Source organism: Notamacropus eugenii, chromosome 4 (assembly GCF_028372415.1).
Source record: "Notamacropus eugenii isolate mMacEug1 chromosome 4, mMacEug1.pri_v2, whole genome shotgun sequence".
Lineage (NCBI taxonomy): Eukaryota > Metazoa > Chordata > Mammalia > Diprotodontia > Macropodidae > Notamacropus > Notamacropus eugenii.
The window spans coordinates 323,366,423-323,385,205 of NC_092875.1; the positions used below are offsets into that span (position 1 = coordinate 323,366,423).

The 18,783-nt window shown below is 36.8% G+C and overlaps 1 protein-coding gene across 2 annotated transcripts in view; it reads left to right on the top strand.

Moving 5' to 3' along the window:
* Window positions 1–18,783, top strand: part of DYM (dymeclin) — a 601,776-nt gene that overhangs the window by 236,489 nt on the left and 346,504 nt on the right. For both annotated transcript variants that reach the window (XM_072605141.1, XM_072605142.1), the window contains exons 9-11: window positions 6,573–6,755; window positions 10,344–10,522; window positions 17,947–18,072. In XM_072605141.1, coding sequence (XP_072461242.1) covers window positions 6,573–6,755; window positions 10,344–10,522; window positions 17,947–18,072 — 488 coding nt within the window. The remainder of the gene's footprint in view (window positions 1–6,572; window positions 6,756–10,343; window positions 10,523–17,946; window positions 18,073–18,783) is intronic.

The window sequence follows — 18,783 nt, forward strand, 5'->3', positions numbered from 1 at the left end:
TAAAGGGTATTGAGAAGAGCTTCCTGCAGAATTTGAGATTTTCACTGTGGCTTGAAGGAATCCAGGAGGTGGAGATGAGGAAGGAGAGCATTACAGGCCTGGGAGGCCAGTAGTGAAATTGCCCAGAGTTGGGAAGTGGAGTTTCTTGACCAGTATCACTGGATCACAGAATTCATGGGGGTAAAAGGTAATGAGTAAATTCTAAGAAAACTAAAAAGGTGGGGGGCATGCCATCTTAAGAAGGGCTTGGAACAATAGAGAATTCATATTTGATCCTAGAGGTGGTAGGGAACCACTGGAGTTTATTCATTAACTGGGGGAGGGGAGAAGGAAGGGAGGGTCATGTGGTCAGATGTATTCATTAGGATGATCACTTTGACAGCTGAGTGGAGGATGGACTCCTGCGAGGAGAGACTTGTGGCAGGAAGACCAACCAATAAACCCTTGCAGTTGTCCAGGTGTGAGGTGATGAGGATCAGTAGCAAAAGAGAGATGGGGATGTATGCTAGAGATGTTATAAAGACAAAATTGACAGGCCTTGGCAGCAGATTGGATACCAAAAACTCATGCCTCTCTATAATTAATTTTTTCCACAAGAAGAAAGTTGAGAGGCACTGGTCCTAGAGAGCATCAGATAGCATTAAAAATAAAATTGATTATATTTTGATAGACTGGAAATCAGTTCTTGCCATCATTTCCAGAACAGCTGTCATCCCATCAACTTATTAGAGCAATGATCAACATTAAAAGAAAGAATAAAAGTGAGAAGGTAAAGTATTGAGACAACTCCAACCCGATCTACTTAAAGAAGCTGAGAAATTAGGAAATGCATAAATGAATGGGCATTAATGCAGATTGTGCTCATTTTCTACATTTGACAAATATAAATCAGTTGCCACAATGAGAAGACTAAAAGAGTCACCTCATGCCAGGCCTAGAGGCCTGAGGGCTACCCGAGTCTTCTTACCTCACCTCCCGAGGTCTTTGGTTGGCCAGACCGGATGCTCGTATGAGAGAAAGGACGTTCCAGAGTCGAACAAGGGTTGAGCTTTATTCAGGGTCTAGTTACAAGTGCAAGGGAATTCTTCCTTAGGAGGGAAAGAAGAATCTCCCAAGGAGGCAAAGATCTTACAATAAGAGATTGGAAGTAGAAGTGTAAGTGGGGAGAGAGGGGGAGGGGAGAGAGGAGAGAGGAAAAGCGGAGCCTTGTTGTCCTGTCCGCTCCGCGCCCCTCCGCCCAAGAGAACTTTCAGGCTTTCCTGATCCTACCTAAACTCTCCAGCAGCATAGTTTGCATCTGAATACCGTGCTGTTAGATAACAATAGTGTGCCCAGATCCGGGACAATCTCGAGGGCGGGGAGAGCTCTCTCCCATCACGTTTCTCACGGGAAGAGGCGGAAATACACGAGATAGCTCAGTTCACCTCGATTCCCAGTTTTCTGGGGGGTCTCGTGAGAACTCTAAGATTTAGAAGTTCCCACCTTTACCCGCCCGAGACTGTCCACCTGGAATTGAGCTTCCATCCCCAGCAACCTCAGCCAGGAAAAATTTGATATTTTTGCTAACAAAGGTAATATGGCTTCTAAAGGCAACAGTGCCTGCACCTATAAACTTATTTATAATATATTATTGAGGAGAATAGTGGAATATTATGAACAGTATCATGTCAAAAAGAACAAGAAAGCAGTGGAGGAAAAATACAAGTTTAGAGAAAGTTTGGCAAGAGATTTAAGCCAGATCATCCTGTGCATGCCTAAACCTGAAACTCTGAAGCCATCAGAAAGATCTGCAATAAAATCTCTTCTAGACTTATAGTTGTAGAGCCACAAGGATTCCCCTCATTTTATATATAAGGAAACTAAGGCCTGGAAAGCTTAATTAAGTGACTTACCCTAGGCTAGACAGACAGGTCCTCTGACTCTAAATCCTCATCCATTTTTGCTGTTGCTCACTGTCTCTTGATGATAGCAGAATCACCATTTTTGTAGTTTAACTCAAAACTCCCTAATGTCCTTTATGAGAAAGAGCAGCTCAACTAAATCAAGGGAACAGAGATGAGGTTTCATATTGGAAGCAGTGCAATTTTTTAGCCTGGTGATGATGAGTGGATTAATTTTTAAGATATTCGAAAGATGTAAAGATACCATTACCCTGAGGAAAAATAGATTTTATTCTTACTAAAAAAAGTAACAGAAATGCCTTGTTACCATAAACCTGCTTTCCTATCTTTAAAAATTCTTTGTACAACTTAACAAACCCAGTTCAATAATGTTTAAGTTCTGAAGATGGTAAGTTAGTTTTTTGTTATTTTTTTTAAGTAAGTTAAGGAGAAGGAAGAAGATGATATGGTCAGATCTGTATTTTAGAAATATTACATTGGAAACAGTGATTGCAATAGCCAAGATAAGAGATGATGAGGATCTCAGGGTAGAGACTTAGTGGGGTGTGTTGGAGAGGTAGGAGTAAGAGGACTTGACAACTGACTTGCTATGGGAGTGAAAGGAGAAAGAAGCATGGTGGTACATTCAGGAGGAATAGGGAAGTATCAAGAAGAGAGAGGTGTGAGAAGGAAATATGAATTCTGTTTTGTACATATTTGTACATATTGAAGGTAAGACATCCAGTAGCCAGTTAGTGACAGAAGACAAGAGTTCAGGGTAAAGATAAGTTCTTGATATATAGATTCTGGTGTCATCAAGGGTCATCATTGAAGCCACTTATGAAATTAATCTGCATATGCTTTGAGGATACCCTTGAACCTTGATAGATGTAACCTCAAAGTTCACTTTGTTTTTCAACCTTCTGATTTATTACTATCAGGAGGATTGATCCAGGTAGATGAATGCTTTCCAAAAAGCTAATCATTCAGTAAACATTTATTAAACACTTGGTATGTGCCAGGCACTCTACTAAGGGCTTGAGGTGTTTGCAGCTTTCATGGAGGATATCCAGTGTAGAATCCAAAATGAAAATACGTTTCTCTATGTATACATACTTTAGTCTTCCAAATGTTCCTCCTTGTATGTAGATTACATTGGTCTGATTGCCTCAAACCATAGAAACTTACATCATCACCTAAATGAGAATCATAAAGAATCAGTAAGCAAATTATTAAGTACCTGTTTTATGCCAGACACTGTGGTAAACCGTGAGGATACAAATATGAAAAAAGAAAGACAGCTCCTATTGGGAGAAGACAAAACCTAAAAGGAAGCTAAAAGCAAAACTGAAAAGCTGAGGTGGCTAGGGTGGAGTGGTGAGGGAGGGAGTAGGGAAGGTACCTGACATGACAGCATAGTGGAAAAGTTAGTAAAATTCCAAAGTTGTGCATCCAGGTAAGAAATGAGATATTCTTCTCCTTAAATGGCGATTTTGGAGTTTATGGCTCCATACTCCACTCAAAAGGATAAAGGGTGGTGATGAGTGAAATACCAAGGCTGATGAGGATCTTTCAGGATGTTTTCCCAATAATGATCTTCCTGGGACATGGTAGAGAAGTCCTAGATTAGAAGCAAGGTGAGAAATGATGAGCCAAAATATCCAGGCTATCTGTGTCTACTGGAAAAACTTAGTGGATTATTTTTTTTGAATATTGTCACATTCCATTATTTACAGCCATATGACATCTTTAGAAGGCTGTTGGTATTTTAAAAAAATAAAGAAAAGATTGATTTGACTATACATGAGTAATTTGGAATTGCTGATATATGCAGTTTCCTAGGTAGACTGTAATGATTTGTAAATATTTTATGTTAAAAACAATTTTAACCAATCTAAGGAGTTTCTTTTTTTATGATATAGCTTTCTATTATGGTTGTTGTAAGTCTGGGCAGGCATGCTTTTAGTTCATTTTACTAAATGATTGATCCACCAAACAAACAAAACTAGACATAAAACATCATTGCAATCAGGCAGTGATAAAACAGAACTGCTGAGTTTTTGCTCTTAAAGAACTTCAAAAATTTTTTAATGCTCAGACTTTTTCCACTTAGCTGGAATGTAGAAATGAGAAAAGTCTGTCATAAATCTTCTTTGGTTGGTTGGCTGACTGACTGTTTTACTTCATTCTTGAAGAGGACCAAAATGACATCACTATGTTGGAGTCAAGGTACATTGTGTCCAGTTATGGCTGATCAAACCTATATGAGCTCTGAATACTCTACCACAGTTCAGGCACAAATATTCCATCTAAACATTAAGAATGGAGATATCTCTAAATTTACACATCCCATTTCTTTTGAGCTGCTGCAATTCTGCTTTGTTCATAGAGCACAGTACCTTCTTTGATACAGGTATGCTATGCTAGGCAGTCCTTTGCCACTGCCTCTCTCAGTCAATTCCAGAGTCCTTCAGAGAGACCTTGAGAGTGTCCTTGTATCACTTCTTCTAACCACCATGTGAGTGCTTGCCTTTTGTGAGCTGTCTGTAAAATAGTCTTTTAGGCAAACATATACTTGGCATTTGAACATTGTGACCAGCCCATTGTTGTTGTGTTCTCTGTAGTAGAGTTTGAATGCTTGAGAGTTTAGCTCAAGAAAGGACCTCAGTGTCTAGTACCTCATTTTTCTGGATGATATTCATAATCTTCCTAAGACAATTCAAATGGAAGTGATTCAGTTTCCTGGCTTGACACTGGCATACTGTCCAGGTTTCACAGGCATACAACAATGAGGTCAGAGCATAATAGCTCTGTAGACCTTCAGTTTGGTAGGCAGTCTAATACCTCTTCTTTCCCACACTTTCTTTTGGAACCTCCCAAACACTGAGCTAGCTGTGGCAATGTGTGTGCCAATCTCATCATCTATCCTCAGCCCTTTCTGAAGCTACACTGACTCTCTGATAGATGACCATCTTCCAGGTGAAGGATCAATCTATTAAGGAGGACTCTTGCAAGAATCTTTCCAGTGGTGACTACAAGAGAGCCCGCACGTGTAACTGTCACAGGACAATCTATTTCCTTTACCTCTATAGTGATGTATGGTGGAGGCATCCTTGAAATCCTGGTAGCAACCTCCTCTTGCCATATACTCAGAAAATTTTAGTCACCTTTTCTATGAGCAGTGGACCCCCCACCTTGTAAATCTGAACTGTAATAGAATCAGCATCAGTTGCTTTGCCACATGAGAGGAGAGCCTAATAGTATTCAAAACCTCTTTATCATTTGGAAATTCAGCTAAAGGGATCGACTTTAACGCGAAGTATATGGTTAATGATTTCAGCATTGATTGAGGACAGTCCGTTGAGAACATTATGGAAGTGTTCAGCCCATCTCTCCAGGTTCATGTCCTTGTTACTAATCAACATGGCTCCATCAGAGCTGAGTAGTTGAGATGCAACATATGTCTTCAAGGTATCATAAAAGCAGTTTGAATTGTCACTGTCAGCATAAACTGAATTTCTTATGCCTTCTTATTGAGCCAAGAATCCTGCATCTCTCTAAACTTTGCTAGCACTTTACTTAATATAATTAAATGCTGCCTTCTTAGAGATGAATGAACTATCCTACTGACAAACCCTGTGGAGCTCTCAGTTTTCATTTAGCAGCTTCTGAATTTCCCCATTATTTTCATCAAACCAGTCTTGATGTTTGTGAGTGTTCTGGCCCAGATGAATAAATGCGGTGCTGTATACCAAATCTCTGAAAACTGGTAACTTATTTTCTGCTCCACTATTATCAGCTGTGTATTCCTTCCAAGTGAGCAATGAACTGTTCTCACTTAGAGCTCTAATACGTCTTCTGGTAGTTAGTCTTGGGGCTACTGCTTTTGTTGAATGTGAATATTCATCTTGGAGCATAAGTATGATCAGTCTAGCACTCTGTGCCACGTTGCCTTTGTCACTATCACATCCTGAATTTTCTCTTTACAATCCAACAAGTGGTTTATTAAATGCCAAGGTTTGCTACAAGGGTACATCCGCAAAGTTTTATTATATTTAGGTAAATAAAAGACAGTATTGGTGAAGAGAAGATCATAAGATGCACAGATTGTCAGTAGTAATTTCTTAGGAGAGATTTACCTGAGATATGGCGAAGGAATGAATTCTTTTCTCCAGGAGCTTGTTTGGTTCTGAGGTGTCAAACATGCTCTTTAGACTCCATTGCTTGTAGCACTCCTGAGTATGGCTGAAGCAGATGAAAATGTAATTGGGAAATATTTAGCAAAATAAATAAAAATACAATAGAACATAGACATTGTTAACGTGGATTTCCAAAAGTCAATGTGTGCCACATAGGGTTCCTTCAATTGGTATTCCTGAGGCATTGGGTCTCTTTTTCTTTTTGACCACTTCTACATTGCACTTTAAGATCCTGTATTTCTGTATTGATTTAAGCATTGCTTTGCATCAGATAAAACTACTAAATCCAGATCTTCTGATACCCTAACTAACTTGAATTATTGGTTGTGTTTTCATTGATCAGAAAAAGCAAAGTCAGATGATACAAAAAATATCACAGTCAGCTAAATTCCCTAATTTTTTTTTTTTAAATTTGATTATAAAATTATTGCATGGTACAATGGTTGTATTCTTCATTAAGGTGTGAGTTAAAACACCATCTTTTTCTTTTTAGCTGGGCTTTGGACAGTCTTCACACTGGGTGGAGTAGGGAGTAAAACAGCACCTCATCAGGAACATTCTTCACCTCTCGCCAGTCAGAGCCTTCTGCTCCTGCTGGTGCTGGCTAATCTCACTGATGCTCCTGACACACCAAACCCCTACCGACAAGCCATTATGTCCTTTAAGAATACACAAGGTTTGTAATGCTTTTCTGTCAATTTTGTTTTGTTTTGTTCTCCATCATCTCTATTTTTGATACTGGAGATTTAACTGCAATTCAGTCATAATAATGAGAAAATTTAAAAATACTAAACTAAATCTCCTTTATTGAAGTAATAACATGAATTTGATTTGAGGACTATAGTTCTTTAAATTCACTTGAAATATTTTGATTTACTTTTGTACCTTGTTGAGTAATAGTAAAATTGAAGACAATATTTTGTGTAATAGTAAAATTAAGCCAGCTTTGGATATGTCCACTAAGAAAATGAAATAGATATGTGAATAATACAAAATATAGCAGTAAAATTCATACTTTAGGTTATGTCATTATTTTATTGTTATATTTCATTAATATTTGATTTGTATGTGACCTGGATTCTTAAGTTTCTCATTTCAATATGAAATTTAAGGTGTTAATTTTCCTTTCAAACATAGAATAAACAGTGGCACTTCAAATGTATTAGAATTTTCTTGCTAAGCTGATTTATCCCATACTGCCTTCTTATCATGTGGGAAAAGCCCACATACTCATATTGACTTCATCTAGTCTAGTGTATTCATAAGAATGATTGAGAGCCTAAGCAAAAGACTTGCATGCTGTAGCAGTAACCTCTGGTTTGTTAGGATGAACCCTTTAAAAAATACCATTGCTATAAGAAACACTAGCTTAATTTGCTGTTCTTATTGCAATGCATTAAAAATATATATTCCAAAACCTACAGGAAATATTTGTTGACAGTTTTTTAAAAAATAAATTTTAATGTGTCATTGCTTCGTGTTTCTTGTTTAGTTTTTGCACTGTGAGTTTTTTCACCACACAATTTCTTTTCTTCTGAGGGCAACCAGGTAACATGGTGATTTAATGGAGAGAGCATCAGATGAGCTGTCAACTAGTTGTATGACCTTTTGCAGGTCACTTCCTTTCTCACAGCCTCTTGGTTTCTTTATTCATAAAATGAAATGGTTTCAAATATATTACTAGGGTTCCTTTCTTCTAGTTCTAATACAGACTGTATAATTTCGGCTTTCCTATTTGTCTTGTATGAAAATTTGGTTTTTCCATTGTATAGTGAAAAGCCTAAAATTCCTAGAGTAACATTAACACATAATATGCCAATAGAGGTATTAACTTTTCCCTCAAAACATTATAAAAATAGCTTTCACCTGGCATCTGTAAATATAAGCATAGTTTTCTAGCTTTCTTGAAAGAAGTTCATTACCGAATATTTTTTCACCTTCACTCATTTTTTTTCAGTTGGCTTATAAAGTTACAATTAATTAATCTAAATTTCCAGTACGGATTATGGTCTGGTTCTTGCTAAGATTTTAGATTTTAAATTGTAATTTTCTCTGTTTTTCATGATTTTTGATGACAGCTAGTTTTTATTATGCCAGTTAATTTTGAGGCATTTATGAACCAGCATGGAGCTTTGCAGCATTAGAAAATGTTGTCTAAGTAAGATTTAAGAAACAATCAATCCATAGTTACAGTGAAATTACTTTAGTTCTGTTTCTACCAGAATGATTTTTCTATGCTCATACTCAGCACAAATGGTCCTTAGAAAAATGCTGATTTGAAGGTCCAATTTTGCCTTCAGAAATCGCAGGTAATTCAGAAATTAACTTTATATGGTAAAGATTTTTCTTACCTCTGATCTTTTAATTCCATCCACGTAAATTGAATTCATTTCTTATCCAATAATCCTAATTTATAAGTAGAATGCTAAACCTGATGGGCCCTTAGAAACCATGTACTCCCTTTCTTCTGTTTTATACATAAGAACACTGAGGCCCAGAGAGGAGAAGTACATTCCCATTTGTAAACAGGTGTGTATACCAGGATGGGAGAATTGAAGGAGTGAAGTACAGTAGGGAGATGAAAGTGATGTTCAGATTCTCATCTCTGTTACAGATACCTGTGTGTACCACAATATAATGCACCATCATATGGGATCAATTGGCCTTTGTGAATGAGAACCTTCATACCACCCCATATCTTTTTCAAGGACTAATGAAGTAGCCTGCAGTAGCCTCTTTTGAATACTTGCAAAATATAATCTGCCTGCTTCTTTATCTCTTAAGGTTTAAGGCCAGACAGTCACATGCAGTGGTGATTGTAAGTGGTAAAAATGCTGTGTGAAGATTGGAAAAAATATCCCTTGTTTTCAGTGGTAAAGGAAAAGATAGGAAAAATGAATAAAGAGTAGAATAATGGAAGTTTTAGGTGAACTTTCCACATATATCTTAAAGGTTATCAAAGAGAATTTGAGAGGTGTAAGACTGTTCTATGGAAGATTATATTTGTTCTGGCTCACATCTCTTTACATTAGAAGACATGGTGAAAATGTTAAAGCATTCTTTCTATTCTTTGTAGTGGTCCCATATTTTATGTCCTTCAAAAATATCTCTTGGTGTTTTGAAAAATAAGAGAAATTATAGTCAAAATAATAAGTAAATAGTAATAAGTAATACATAAAGTAATGTGATTGTCAGGCAACCTCATGACTTTTTATGAGTCAAGTGCATCCAACCATCCATTCTGACTCCTTAATTAACCAACTTGGATTTCTAAGATAAACCAATTAATTATTAAGTAGAGAACCATTTATCACTGAAATTGTGGGAACCATCCCAAATGGGCTAAGAATCTTTATAGAAGTTTTATAGACAGTTTTTATAGACAGTTTTCTCAGAAAATATGAGGAATAGCTCTTTGAAGTTAATGAAGTTTTCTTTCACAAAAGAGTGAGGAATTTTCTAAGCATCTTTTTGACATACGACAAATTGTTACTGTCATAGAACCCAAAGATAGACATATCATTTCAATCTAAGTTTTAATGCTAGCTGTGCTGCTTTTTAAAAAGCTTAATATTCTAGCCATTATCTTCATAAATGTCTTAAAGAGAATAATGAAAACCAGAAAGGTAATTTTAAGCATTTTAAAAAACAAATTTTCTTTCTGATATATTCCTTTCCATATTTCAAGGATAAATATTTTTTAAATTAACTATCCCTCAGAGTCATTGGCTACATGGTAACCTTTATATTATTTTCTTGTTTATGTTTATGCTTGGTTCTGATCATGACTTTTTAGGATAGCTTCAAAATCTAATTTAGCAATTGAGTTACGATAATTAGTTCACATTTTAAAAGAGATTTTTCATGTATAAAGCACCTTCCTTACAAAAAGGAAATGTCTACTTGAGGTAGGCAGAGCAGGAGTGTTTCCTGTATTTGTGTATATAAGAAAACTGAAAGTTAAAATGATAAACTTAAGAAATGTGTCTAGCCACATATCTAGTAAATGGCATAATCTAGATTGAGGCACAGATTTTCTGATTACCAAATGCAGAACTCTCCATTGTTCCTCTGGGATGAGTGCCAGCCAAATTTTTTTTCCATAACATATATATTTGAGCAAATCTATATAGAATGAACAAAGTCACTATATGGCAATGTAAAGAATTTTTTTCTCAGACCAAAATATACTTAAACATTATTATAAATATTCCTGAGAAATTTGTTGCATTGTAACTTTATACATTGTTTTTTTTTGTTTCAGACAGCACTGCTTTTCCTTCTTCAAATCCACATGCTTTCCAGATTAACTTTAATAGTTTGTATACAGCCTTGTGTGAGCAACAGAAATCTGATCAAGCAACTCTCCTTTTGTATATGTTACTGCATCAAAATAGTAATGTGAGGACGTACATGTTGGCTCGCACAGATATGGAAAATCTTGTAAGTGTGATACCTCATGTTTCATCTTTGCATTTTTAAACTACTTTGAATCACACTTTTTCAACAGGAGCATTATCATTATTTTAAAGCACGTTATTGAACATAGCTTAAATATAACAAAGATATTTCATAATGGTAAACAGGTGCTCTTTCTTCATTTCTTTTTCTTTTTTCTTTTTTTTTTTTTTTTACACCATTTTGGATTCTCAGGTATGGTAAGAAGCTATATGGGCACAAATGTATTATACTTGGGATCAAAAAATTTCCATGGCATGACATAAACTTTTTTTTAACTGAAATATTTCAACTTTTATTTTAATAAAATTGACATAACTAGGATAAGAAAGAAAACAGTAGATTAGGGAAAAAATCTTTGTATCCTCTGTCTTTGGTGAGATGTATTGAAAATTAATAAGGAACTAATACAAATATGAAAGATCAAGAGCCATTCTCTAATGGATAAGTTGTCAAGGTACATAAATCAACAGTTCTTAAAACAGTTGAAAACTATTATCACCACATGACAGTTGCTCCAAATTGTTAAATAAAATAAAGTCAACTCAGTAAAACTGTGAGGTATTTTGTACCCAGAAAATTGGGAGTAATGACAGAAGATTGAAATATTCAACACTGGAGGAGTTTTGAAAAAAACAGGCACCTTCATGCACTTGGTGTAGCTGTGGTTGGTTCAGCTGTTCTGGAAATCAATTTGGAATTATGATAGAAAAAAAAATGTATAAAATGTTCTTTCCCTTTGACCCAGAATGTCTGCTGCTAGCCATATGTCCCAAAGAGGTGAAGGATAGGAAAGTTCCAATATACACCAGAATACTTGAGTCACTACATTTTATTTGAAATGGTTTTTGTTTCTTCTTTATCTCATCCTTTTTTAGTTATAGATTTTTATCTATTTAATCAGTTTTATCAGTGGATAATTTTTTGTTTTATTGACATATTTTATTTTTCTGTCCCTTAGATTTCCCCTTGTATCTCTCCCTCTTCTCTATTCCAAAGACCCATTCATTATAACAAACACTTCTTTTTTTTTTTTTTTTTAATTAAACTTTTAACATTTATTTTCACACAATTTTGGGTTACAAATTTTCTCCCCTTCCCCCCCCCCCCCCCCAGACCCAAGTTTTCTAATTGCCCCTGTGACCTATCTGCTCTCTCCTCTATCCTCCCTCCCTGCCCTTGTCTCCGTCTTCTCTTTTGTCCTGTAGGGCCAGCTAGCTTTCTTGACCCCTTAACCTGTGTTTCTTGTTACCCAGTGGTAAGAACATTACATTTGGTCCTAACACTTTGAGTTCCAACTTCTTTAGCTCCCTCCCTCTCTACCCCTTCCCCTTGGAAGACAGGCAGTTCAATATAGGCCATATCTGTTTAGTTTTGCAAATGATTTCCATACTAGTTGTGTTGTATAAGACTAACTATATTTCCCTCCATCCTGTCCTGTCCCCCATTACTTCTATTTTCTTATGGTCCTTTCCCTCCCCATGAGTGTCGACCTCGTATTGCATTCTCCTCCCCATGTCCTCCCCTCTATCCTCCCCTCCATCCTGCTTGTGCCCCTGTCCCCCACTCTCCTGTATTATGAGATAGGTTTTCCTATCAGAATGAGTGTGCATTATATTCTTTCCTTTAGTGGAATGTGATGAGAGTAGATCTCATGTTTTTCTCTTGCCTCCCCTCTTTATCCCACCACTAATAAGTCTTTTGCTTGCCTCTTTTATGAGAGATAATTTGCCCCATATAACTTCTCCCTTTCTCCTCCCAATATTTCTCTCTCACTGCTTGATTTCATTTTTTTTTTTTTTAGTATATGATCCCATCCTCTTCAATTCACTCTGTGCACTCTGTCTCTATGTATGTGTGTGTGTGTGCATGTGTGTGTGTGTGTACTCCCACCCAGTGCTCAGATACTGAAATGTTTCAAGAGTTATAAATATTGTCTTTCCATGTAGGAATGTAAACAGTTCAACTTTAGTAAGTCCCTTATGATTTCTCTTTGCTGTTCGCCTTTTTATGGTTCTCTTCATTCTTGTGTTAGAAAGTCAGATTTTCTTTCCAGCTCTGGTCTTTTCATCAGGAAAATTTGAAAGTCTTCTATTTCATTGAAAGACCATTTTTTCCCCTGAAGTATTATACTCAGTTTTGCTGGGTAGGTGATTCTGGGTTTTAGTCCTAGTTCCTTTGACTTCTGGAATATCCTATTCCACACTCTTCTATCCCTTAAGATAGAAGCTGCTAGATCTTGTGTTATCCTGATTGTATTCCCACAATACTTGAATTGTTTCTTTATAGCTGCTTGCAATATTTTCTCCTTGACCAGGGAACTCTGGAATTTGGCCACAATGTTCCTAGGAGTTTCTCTTTTGGATCTCTTTCAGGCGGTGATCTGTGGATTCCTTGAATACTTATTTTGCCCTCTGGTTCTAGGATATCAGGGCAGTTTTCCTTGATCATTTCATGAAGGATGATGTCTAGGCTCTTTTTTTGATCATGGCTTTCAGGTAGTCCCATAATTTTTAGATTGTCTCTCCTGGATCCATTTTCCAGGTCAGTTGTTTTTCCAATGAGATATTTCACATTATCTTCCATTTTTTCATTCTTTTGGTTTTGTTTTGTGATTTCTTGGTTTCTCCTAAAGTCATTAGCCTCCATCTGTTCCATTCTGATTTTGAAAGAACTATTTTCTTCAGTGAGCTTTTGAACCTCCTTTTCCATTTGGCTAATTCTGCTTTTTAAAGCATTGTTCTCCTTATTGGCTTTTTGAACCTCTTTTGCCAATTGAGTTAGCCTATTTTTCAAGGTGTTATTTTCTTCAGTACTTTTTGGGTCTCCTTTAGCAAGGTGTTGACCTGTTTTTCATACTTTTCTTGCATCTCACTCATTTCTCTTCCCAGTTTTTCCTCTACCTCTCTGACTTGATTTTCAAAATCCTTTTTGAGCTCTTCCATAGCCTGAGCCCATTGAATATTTATTTTGGATGTTTGGGATACAGAAGCCTTGACTTCTGTGTCTTTCCATGATGGTAAGCATTGTTCTTCCTCATCAGAAAGGAAGGGAGGAGATATCTGTTCACCAAGAAAGTAACCTTCTGTGGTCTTATTTTTTTTCCCCCCTTTCCTGGGCATTTTCCCAGCCAGTAACTTGACTTCTGAGTGTCCTCTCCACACCCACCATGCCTCCAGATCTGCCCAGCTAGTGCTTGGGGTCTGAGATTCAAATGCTGCTTCCCAGCCTTAGGGCTTTGGCGGGTCAGGGCTACTATTCAGTGTGAGATCAAGTTCAGGTGATCAGGTGGCAGCAGGGCCACCTCGAGGGTCTCAGTTCCCTCAGCGGGTTTTTTGTAAAGACCTTCAACAATGGATCCGAGCTCCTGCCTGCTTTGGGAGCCCTTGTCCTCTGCCGCCTCTGCTGCCTCCCAAGGGGGCCTGAGTTATGGGGACACCCCACTCCCCTCTCAGCCAGCCAAAAAACCTCTTTCACTGACCTGTGGGTGGAGGGACCTGCACTGCTGCTAGCGATTCTGTCCCTGAAGCCTGCTGGGATCTGCTCCTCTCGGTGATGCGCAGCCAAGGCAGGGCTGGGCTTTGCTACGGGTCCGGTGCAAGACAGACCTTTCGCATTGGTTTTCCAGGTCTCTCTGGAACAGAAATCTCTTCCACTCTGTTGTTCTGTGGCTTCTGCTGCTCCAGAATTTGTTGGGAGTTCTTTACAGGTATTTTATGGGCTGTGGGTTCAGAATTGGCATACTTGTATCTTTCTCCTCTGCCATCTTGGCTCCTCCCCTGCCTATCTGTGTGTTTAAACCATGTTTCAGAAATCCAGATTCTCCCAAATCTGCAGCTACATGGGCATTCTGAAGGAATGTGTTGTTCGGTATATTTTTCACCTGTGAGCTCTCAAGATTTTATAGATATAAATTAATTGAAAGTTAATTTTTGTCGATTGGGCTGTTGAGGTAAAAAGACCTCTTGTTGCTATTGGCAATTCTGAGTGTCTAGAACCCAAGCTGCCACTGTCCCATCAAAGTTTGAATGTTTTCTCTTTAAGGATGTACTGACATAATGTAGACCTCCTAAATGAAATAGTATAGTAACTCTAGTGAGAACTGCCAAGAGTATTGATTATGATGCCATGTTACTGAGAATTTGATCCCTTCATGAAACTAATTATAAGTTTAGTGCTTAATTATTAAAAATTGAAAAAAAATTTCTAACACTTCTTACTTTAATAATTTGGTCCACTCAGTGGGTTTATGGAAATTTCTCATTGTGTGACTTCATTTTGAAACCAAGAATCAAATGAAACATTTTAAAACTGCTTTAAGTTGTATAAAGAGTTTGCCGTCTCTTGTAGTTCATGGCAGTTTGGGGATTAGGAAATGACTTGGGCTGTGAGGATGTTCAGCACAAAGCAGCTTCAAATAAGATTGTTTTAGTTGGATGTCATTGAAGCAGTTCTGGGCTGATGCAGTAAGGTTCACATTTTATAGAGAGCTTCAGCTAGAACTTGTAAAAGTTCTAGGGTGACATTTTTAAAGGCTCACACGATAGGTGTGCCACAAAAACTCACATGCACCCGTTGTGCAGGCAGCAGCCTGTTTATATGGCTAAACATGGGATTTAGCCTGTATTAGAAGATTGTGCACTCTGAAGTTCATTCAGAATTGAAGGAGAGTCTTAGCCTATAAAATTCTTTCATTTAGAGTATGACTGTGCTTTTCTTCATGTTATGATTTAACATGTTCATTTAGTTGTTTATAAGTGGAAGTGGCTGTATAAACCAAATGATTCATGTCAGTTACATTTTTGACTTTTGGCAAAAGGTGTTTATCAAACTAAAATTTTTAGGAAAAAAGGTTAGTTCCTTAAGTGAACATCTATATACAAAATATTTCTGAAACTTTTAAAATTAATATTTTATATGAATAGTGGTTTTTTATTGTAGATTTCTCTTAGTATCATCATTGAAATATACTTGAAAATACTTGAAATTATTTTTTTGCCTGCCATGAACAGCCCAAGTTACAAATGCATTTCAAGACACATCTTTAATTCCCTAACAGTGTTTCAAATTTCATCACTATTCATTTATTACAGAAGATAACGTTATTAGAAAACTTATTCATTATCTTGTATGAGTGGTAAGGTAAGCTGCAAGTCATATTTTATGCATATCTTCTGGCAAATTTTGTCTAAATCAATCAACTTTACAAATTGTAAGAATGAACAAATGGAAACTGCAGTGGGGTAGAGTTGAAATGGATAATTCTCTTTCTGCTAACTAGTAACCTTTGCGCTTTAGACCAGGATATCATTCCCGTTTTAGAGATATAGAAATTGAACCAAAAAGAAGTTTAAGATAATAAAGAAAGTGGATAAAACAATAAGAGTGAGACTTGAAACCTCAATGACCTGTGACTGTTACTTAACCATAACACCTCTGTAAGAAATTCATTGCACACCTTCTGTGAGTTCTCATTGATTCTTGCCAGAAAAATAGGAGCTCAGATTTGTGGTTGGTGCAAAATGGAGGTGTACATTGTGGCATTTTCATTGGTTGGGGCTCATGTTCTTTCTTCAGGCCCCCAATCCTTAGGGTAAAGACATTTTAAGTATTTTCAAACCCACAGTGACCAGATGTGGGAAACAATTTGCATTTCTAATAGCAGCACCAAAAGGTCTGCTGTTCTTTTGTATCACTGAATATCTGCATTTGTCAGATGATATTTTGTTATAAAATGCTTTCCAAAATGTGGATGTCACTTCTATGATGTTAATAAAACCATAAATTTTATTTGAAAATGTGTGAAAATGGTCTTCTATACATTCATCCAAAATAAGCCCCCTTAGAACTGAGTGAGTTCAGTGGAACATTTCTGGTAATTTAAAAAGAGTCAAACATGTGATCCTTTTGAGCTCTTGGCATTATTTCAGAAAACTGTCCTGGCTTTCATCTTCCATATTCAGTTATATTGTCAAAAAATAGAAGCTGAGATTTTTAGTACTATTGAAATCTTCATATAAAATTTATGCTTTTTTTATATCCTTTTAAGCCAAAACCAAACACACACAAGCTCTGTGCCTTGGCATTTGATTTTGGTTGCTTGGTGATTATGTAAAAAGTTGAGAGTTGTTAAAATTGAGTTAGCTAGGATCTCTTGTAGTAGAATCTAAAATTCTGCCATAAAATGGCAATTTCTTAGATTTTGATAGCTCTTTGATAGATTACGGCTATCCAGCAATACTGTAATTGACTGAGAAAGAAAATAGAATTAAATAGGTCTGCCTGCCCATAGGAAAGGGGCAAACAGTTTGAGGCTGATGTTATTTCTGTCAAACCTAGACAAACCAGAAAGTCTACAGAATGGTGCCCATCTAGCTAAGTAATCTAACCTATTACTACAGTTGATATAGGCTATTTTAATCAGTTTCACCAATTGTACATAGGAGCCACATTTTACACCATTACTGAGATCTTAAACTTTAGCTACCAGTCTACCAAGACTGAATTGATATTCTTAACAAAGCTCTCCCATTTAGCTACCAGTCTACCAAGACTGAATTGATATTCTTAACAAAGCTCTCCCATCCATAGAATGTGCATGGAGTGAATCTAATGCAATTGTGAATTGAACTGAGGTGGGATGACTATAGGAACTTGTTATTGTTCAACTTTGTGCCATTCTTCATGACCCCTTTGGGGTTTTCTTGGCAACCATACTGGAGTGTTTGCCATTTTCTTCTCCAGCTCATTTTATAGAAGAGGAAACAGAGGGAAACAGACTTAAATGAGTTGCCCAGAGTTGTACAGCTAATGCCAAATTTCAGCTTAGGGAGATGAGTCTTCCTAACTCCACGACCATCACTCTATCCACTGGGCCACCTAGCTGCCCTGGCTGTGATGGGAGAGTAGGGTTTGTATATGAAACACTTAATGTACATGCTGCAGTACTGCTTGTTGACATAGCCTTACACTTCTAGGACACGATATTGGCAGGCAAACCAGTCCTGGCTTACCTCCAACACGGATAGGATAAGTCTCCTTAAGCAGAAGCTTGAACCAAATACATGATCCTAAGGGACACAGTTACAAATAACACCAAATTGTGCATGGTGACTGCAAGCAAAGAATCCTAAGGTGGTTTGTCTGTGTACATGGTGTATGAGGGGAAACTCTTCAGACATGCTTGAATAGAGATAGTCTGTAAATTATATCTGAGTACAAAGGAAAATAATAACCAATTTATAGACAGCTGGAAAATGGTTCTGTATTCTCAGGTATTTTGGTTGGTTTTTGTGGCTTTTCAAGGAAAAATAATTTTGTGATGTTAAAGGAAAAAGTAAAGAAAGAAAACTTATGCTTGTAGGCTTATGTTATTGAAATAATAAGGTGATCATTTTTGTCCCCTACAGGTTGTACCAATTCTTGAGATTCTATATCATGTTGAAGAAAGGAATTCACACCATGTATACATGGCTCTTATTATTTTGTTGATCCTGACAGAAGATGATGGCTTTAATCGATCTATTCATGAAGTGGTAAGGCATGGTAGCATTGGGTGCATTTGCAGAATCTGACAGTTTTTATTTTCTGTTCTTCACATAGCTCTTCATTAATATTCACCTTTATTGCCAATTATCTTCCTATTTATACTTGTTTCTCTGACTAGACTAGAAGTTACTAGGGGGCAGAATTCTTATTTTATTAATCTTTTATTCTTAATAGCATGGTACTTAGGTATTCAGTAATTATTTATTGAATTTAATGAATGTAGAAATGTGTTACCATAAAATTAACTGCTACAGTAGCTTTTGTTCTGTTTTCCTCCTTCCTGGTAGATGTTTTTTAGGGGCCTGGCTTGGACATGCAGTATGTTTCTCTAGATTTATGAGGTGCTATTCTCCTTAGGCATAGTTTTTAACCTCTGGTATAAATTTCCTTTCAAAACTGTTTCTTTAGTGATATGTGTGAATGTTTTCCCTACCGCTAGGTTCACTTTTCTTCTGAGGTTCATTTGCTTTTTCCTTTTGAGCTTGGAAATGGTCAGGTAGGTTGACTCACATTTGCTAATAAGTAAGCCAGGGAAAGGAGATTGGGGAGGAAAGAGGACGATGAACAGTTACCTGTTTTATACCTTTATAATATCCTTAAAGACTTCAATAAAATCACACACATTTCTTTTCTGAGCATTCCTGTTTGTCTACTAGATACTGCTTCTTCCTTTGTATAACTTTTATTCTTCTCTGCTA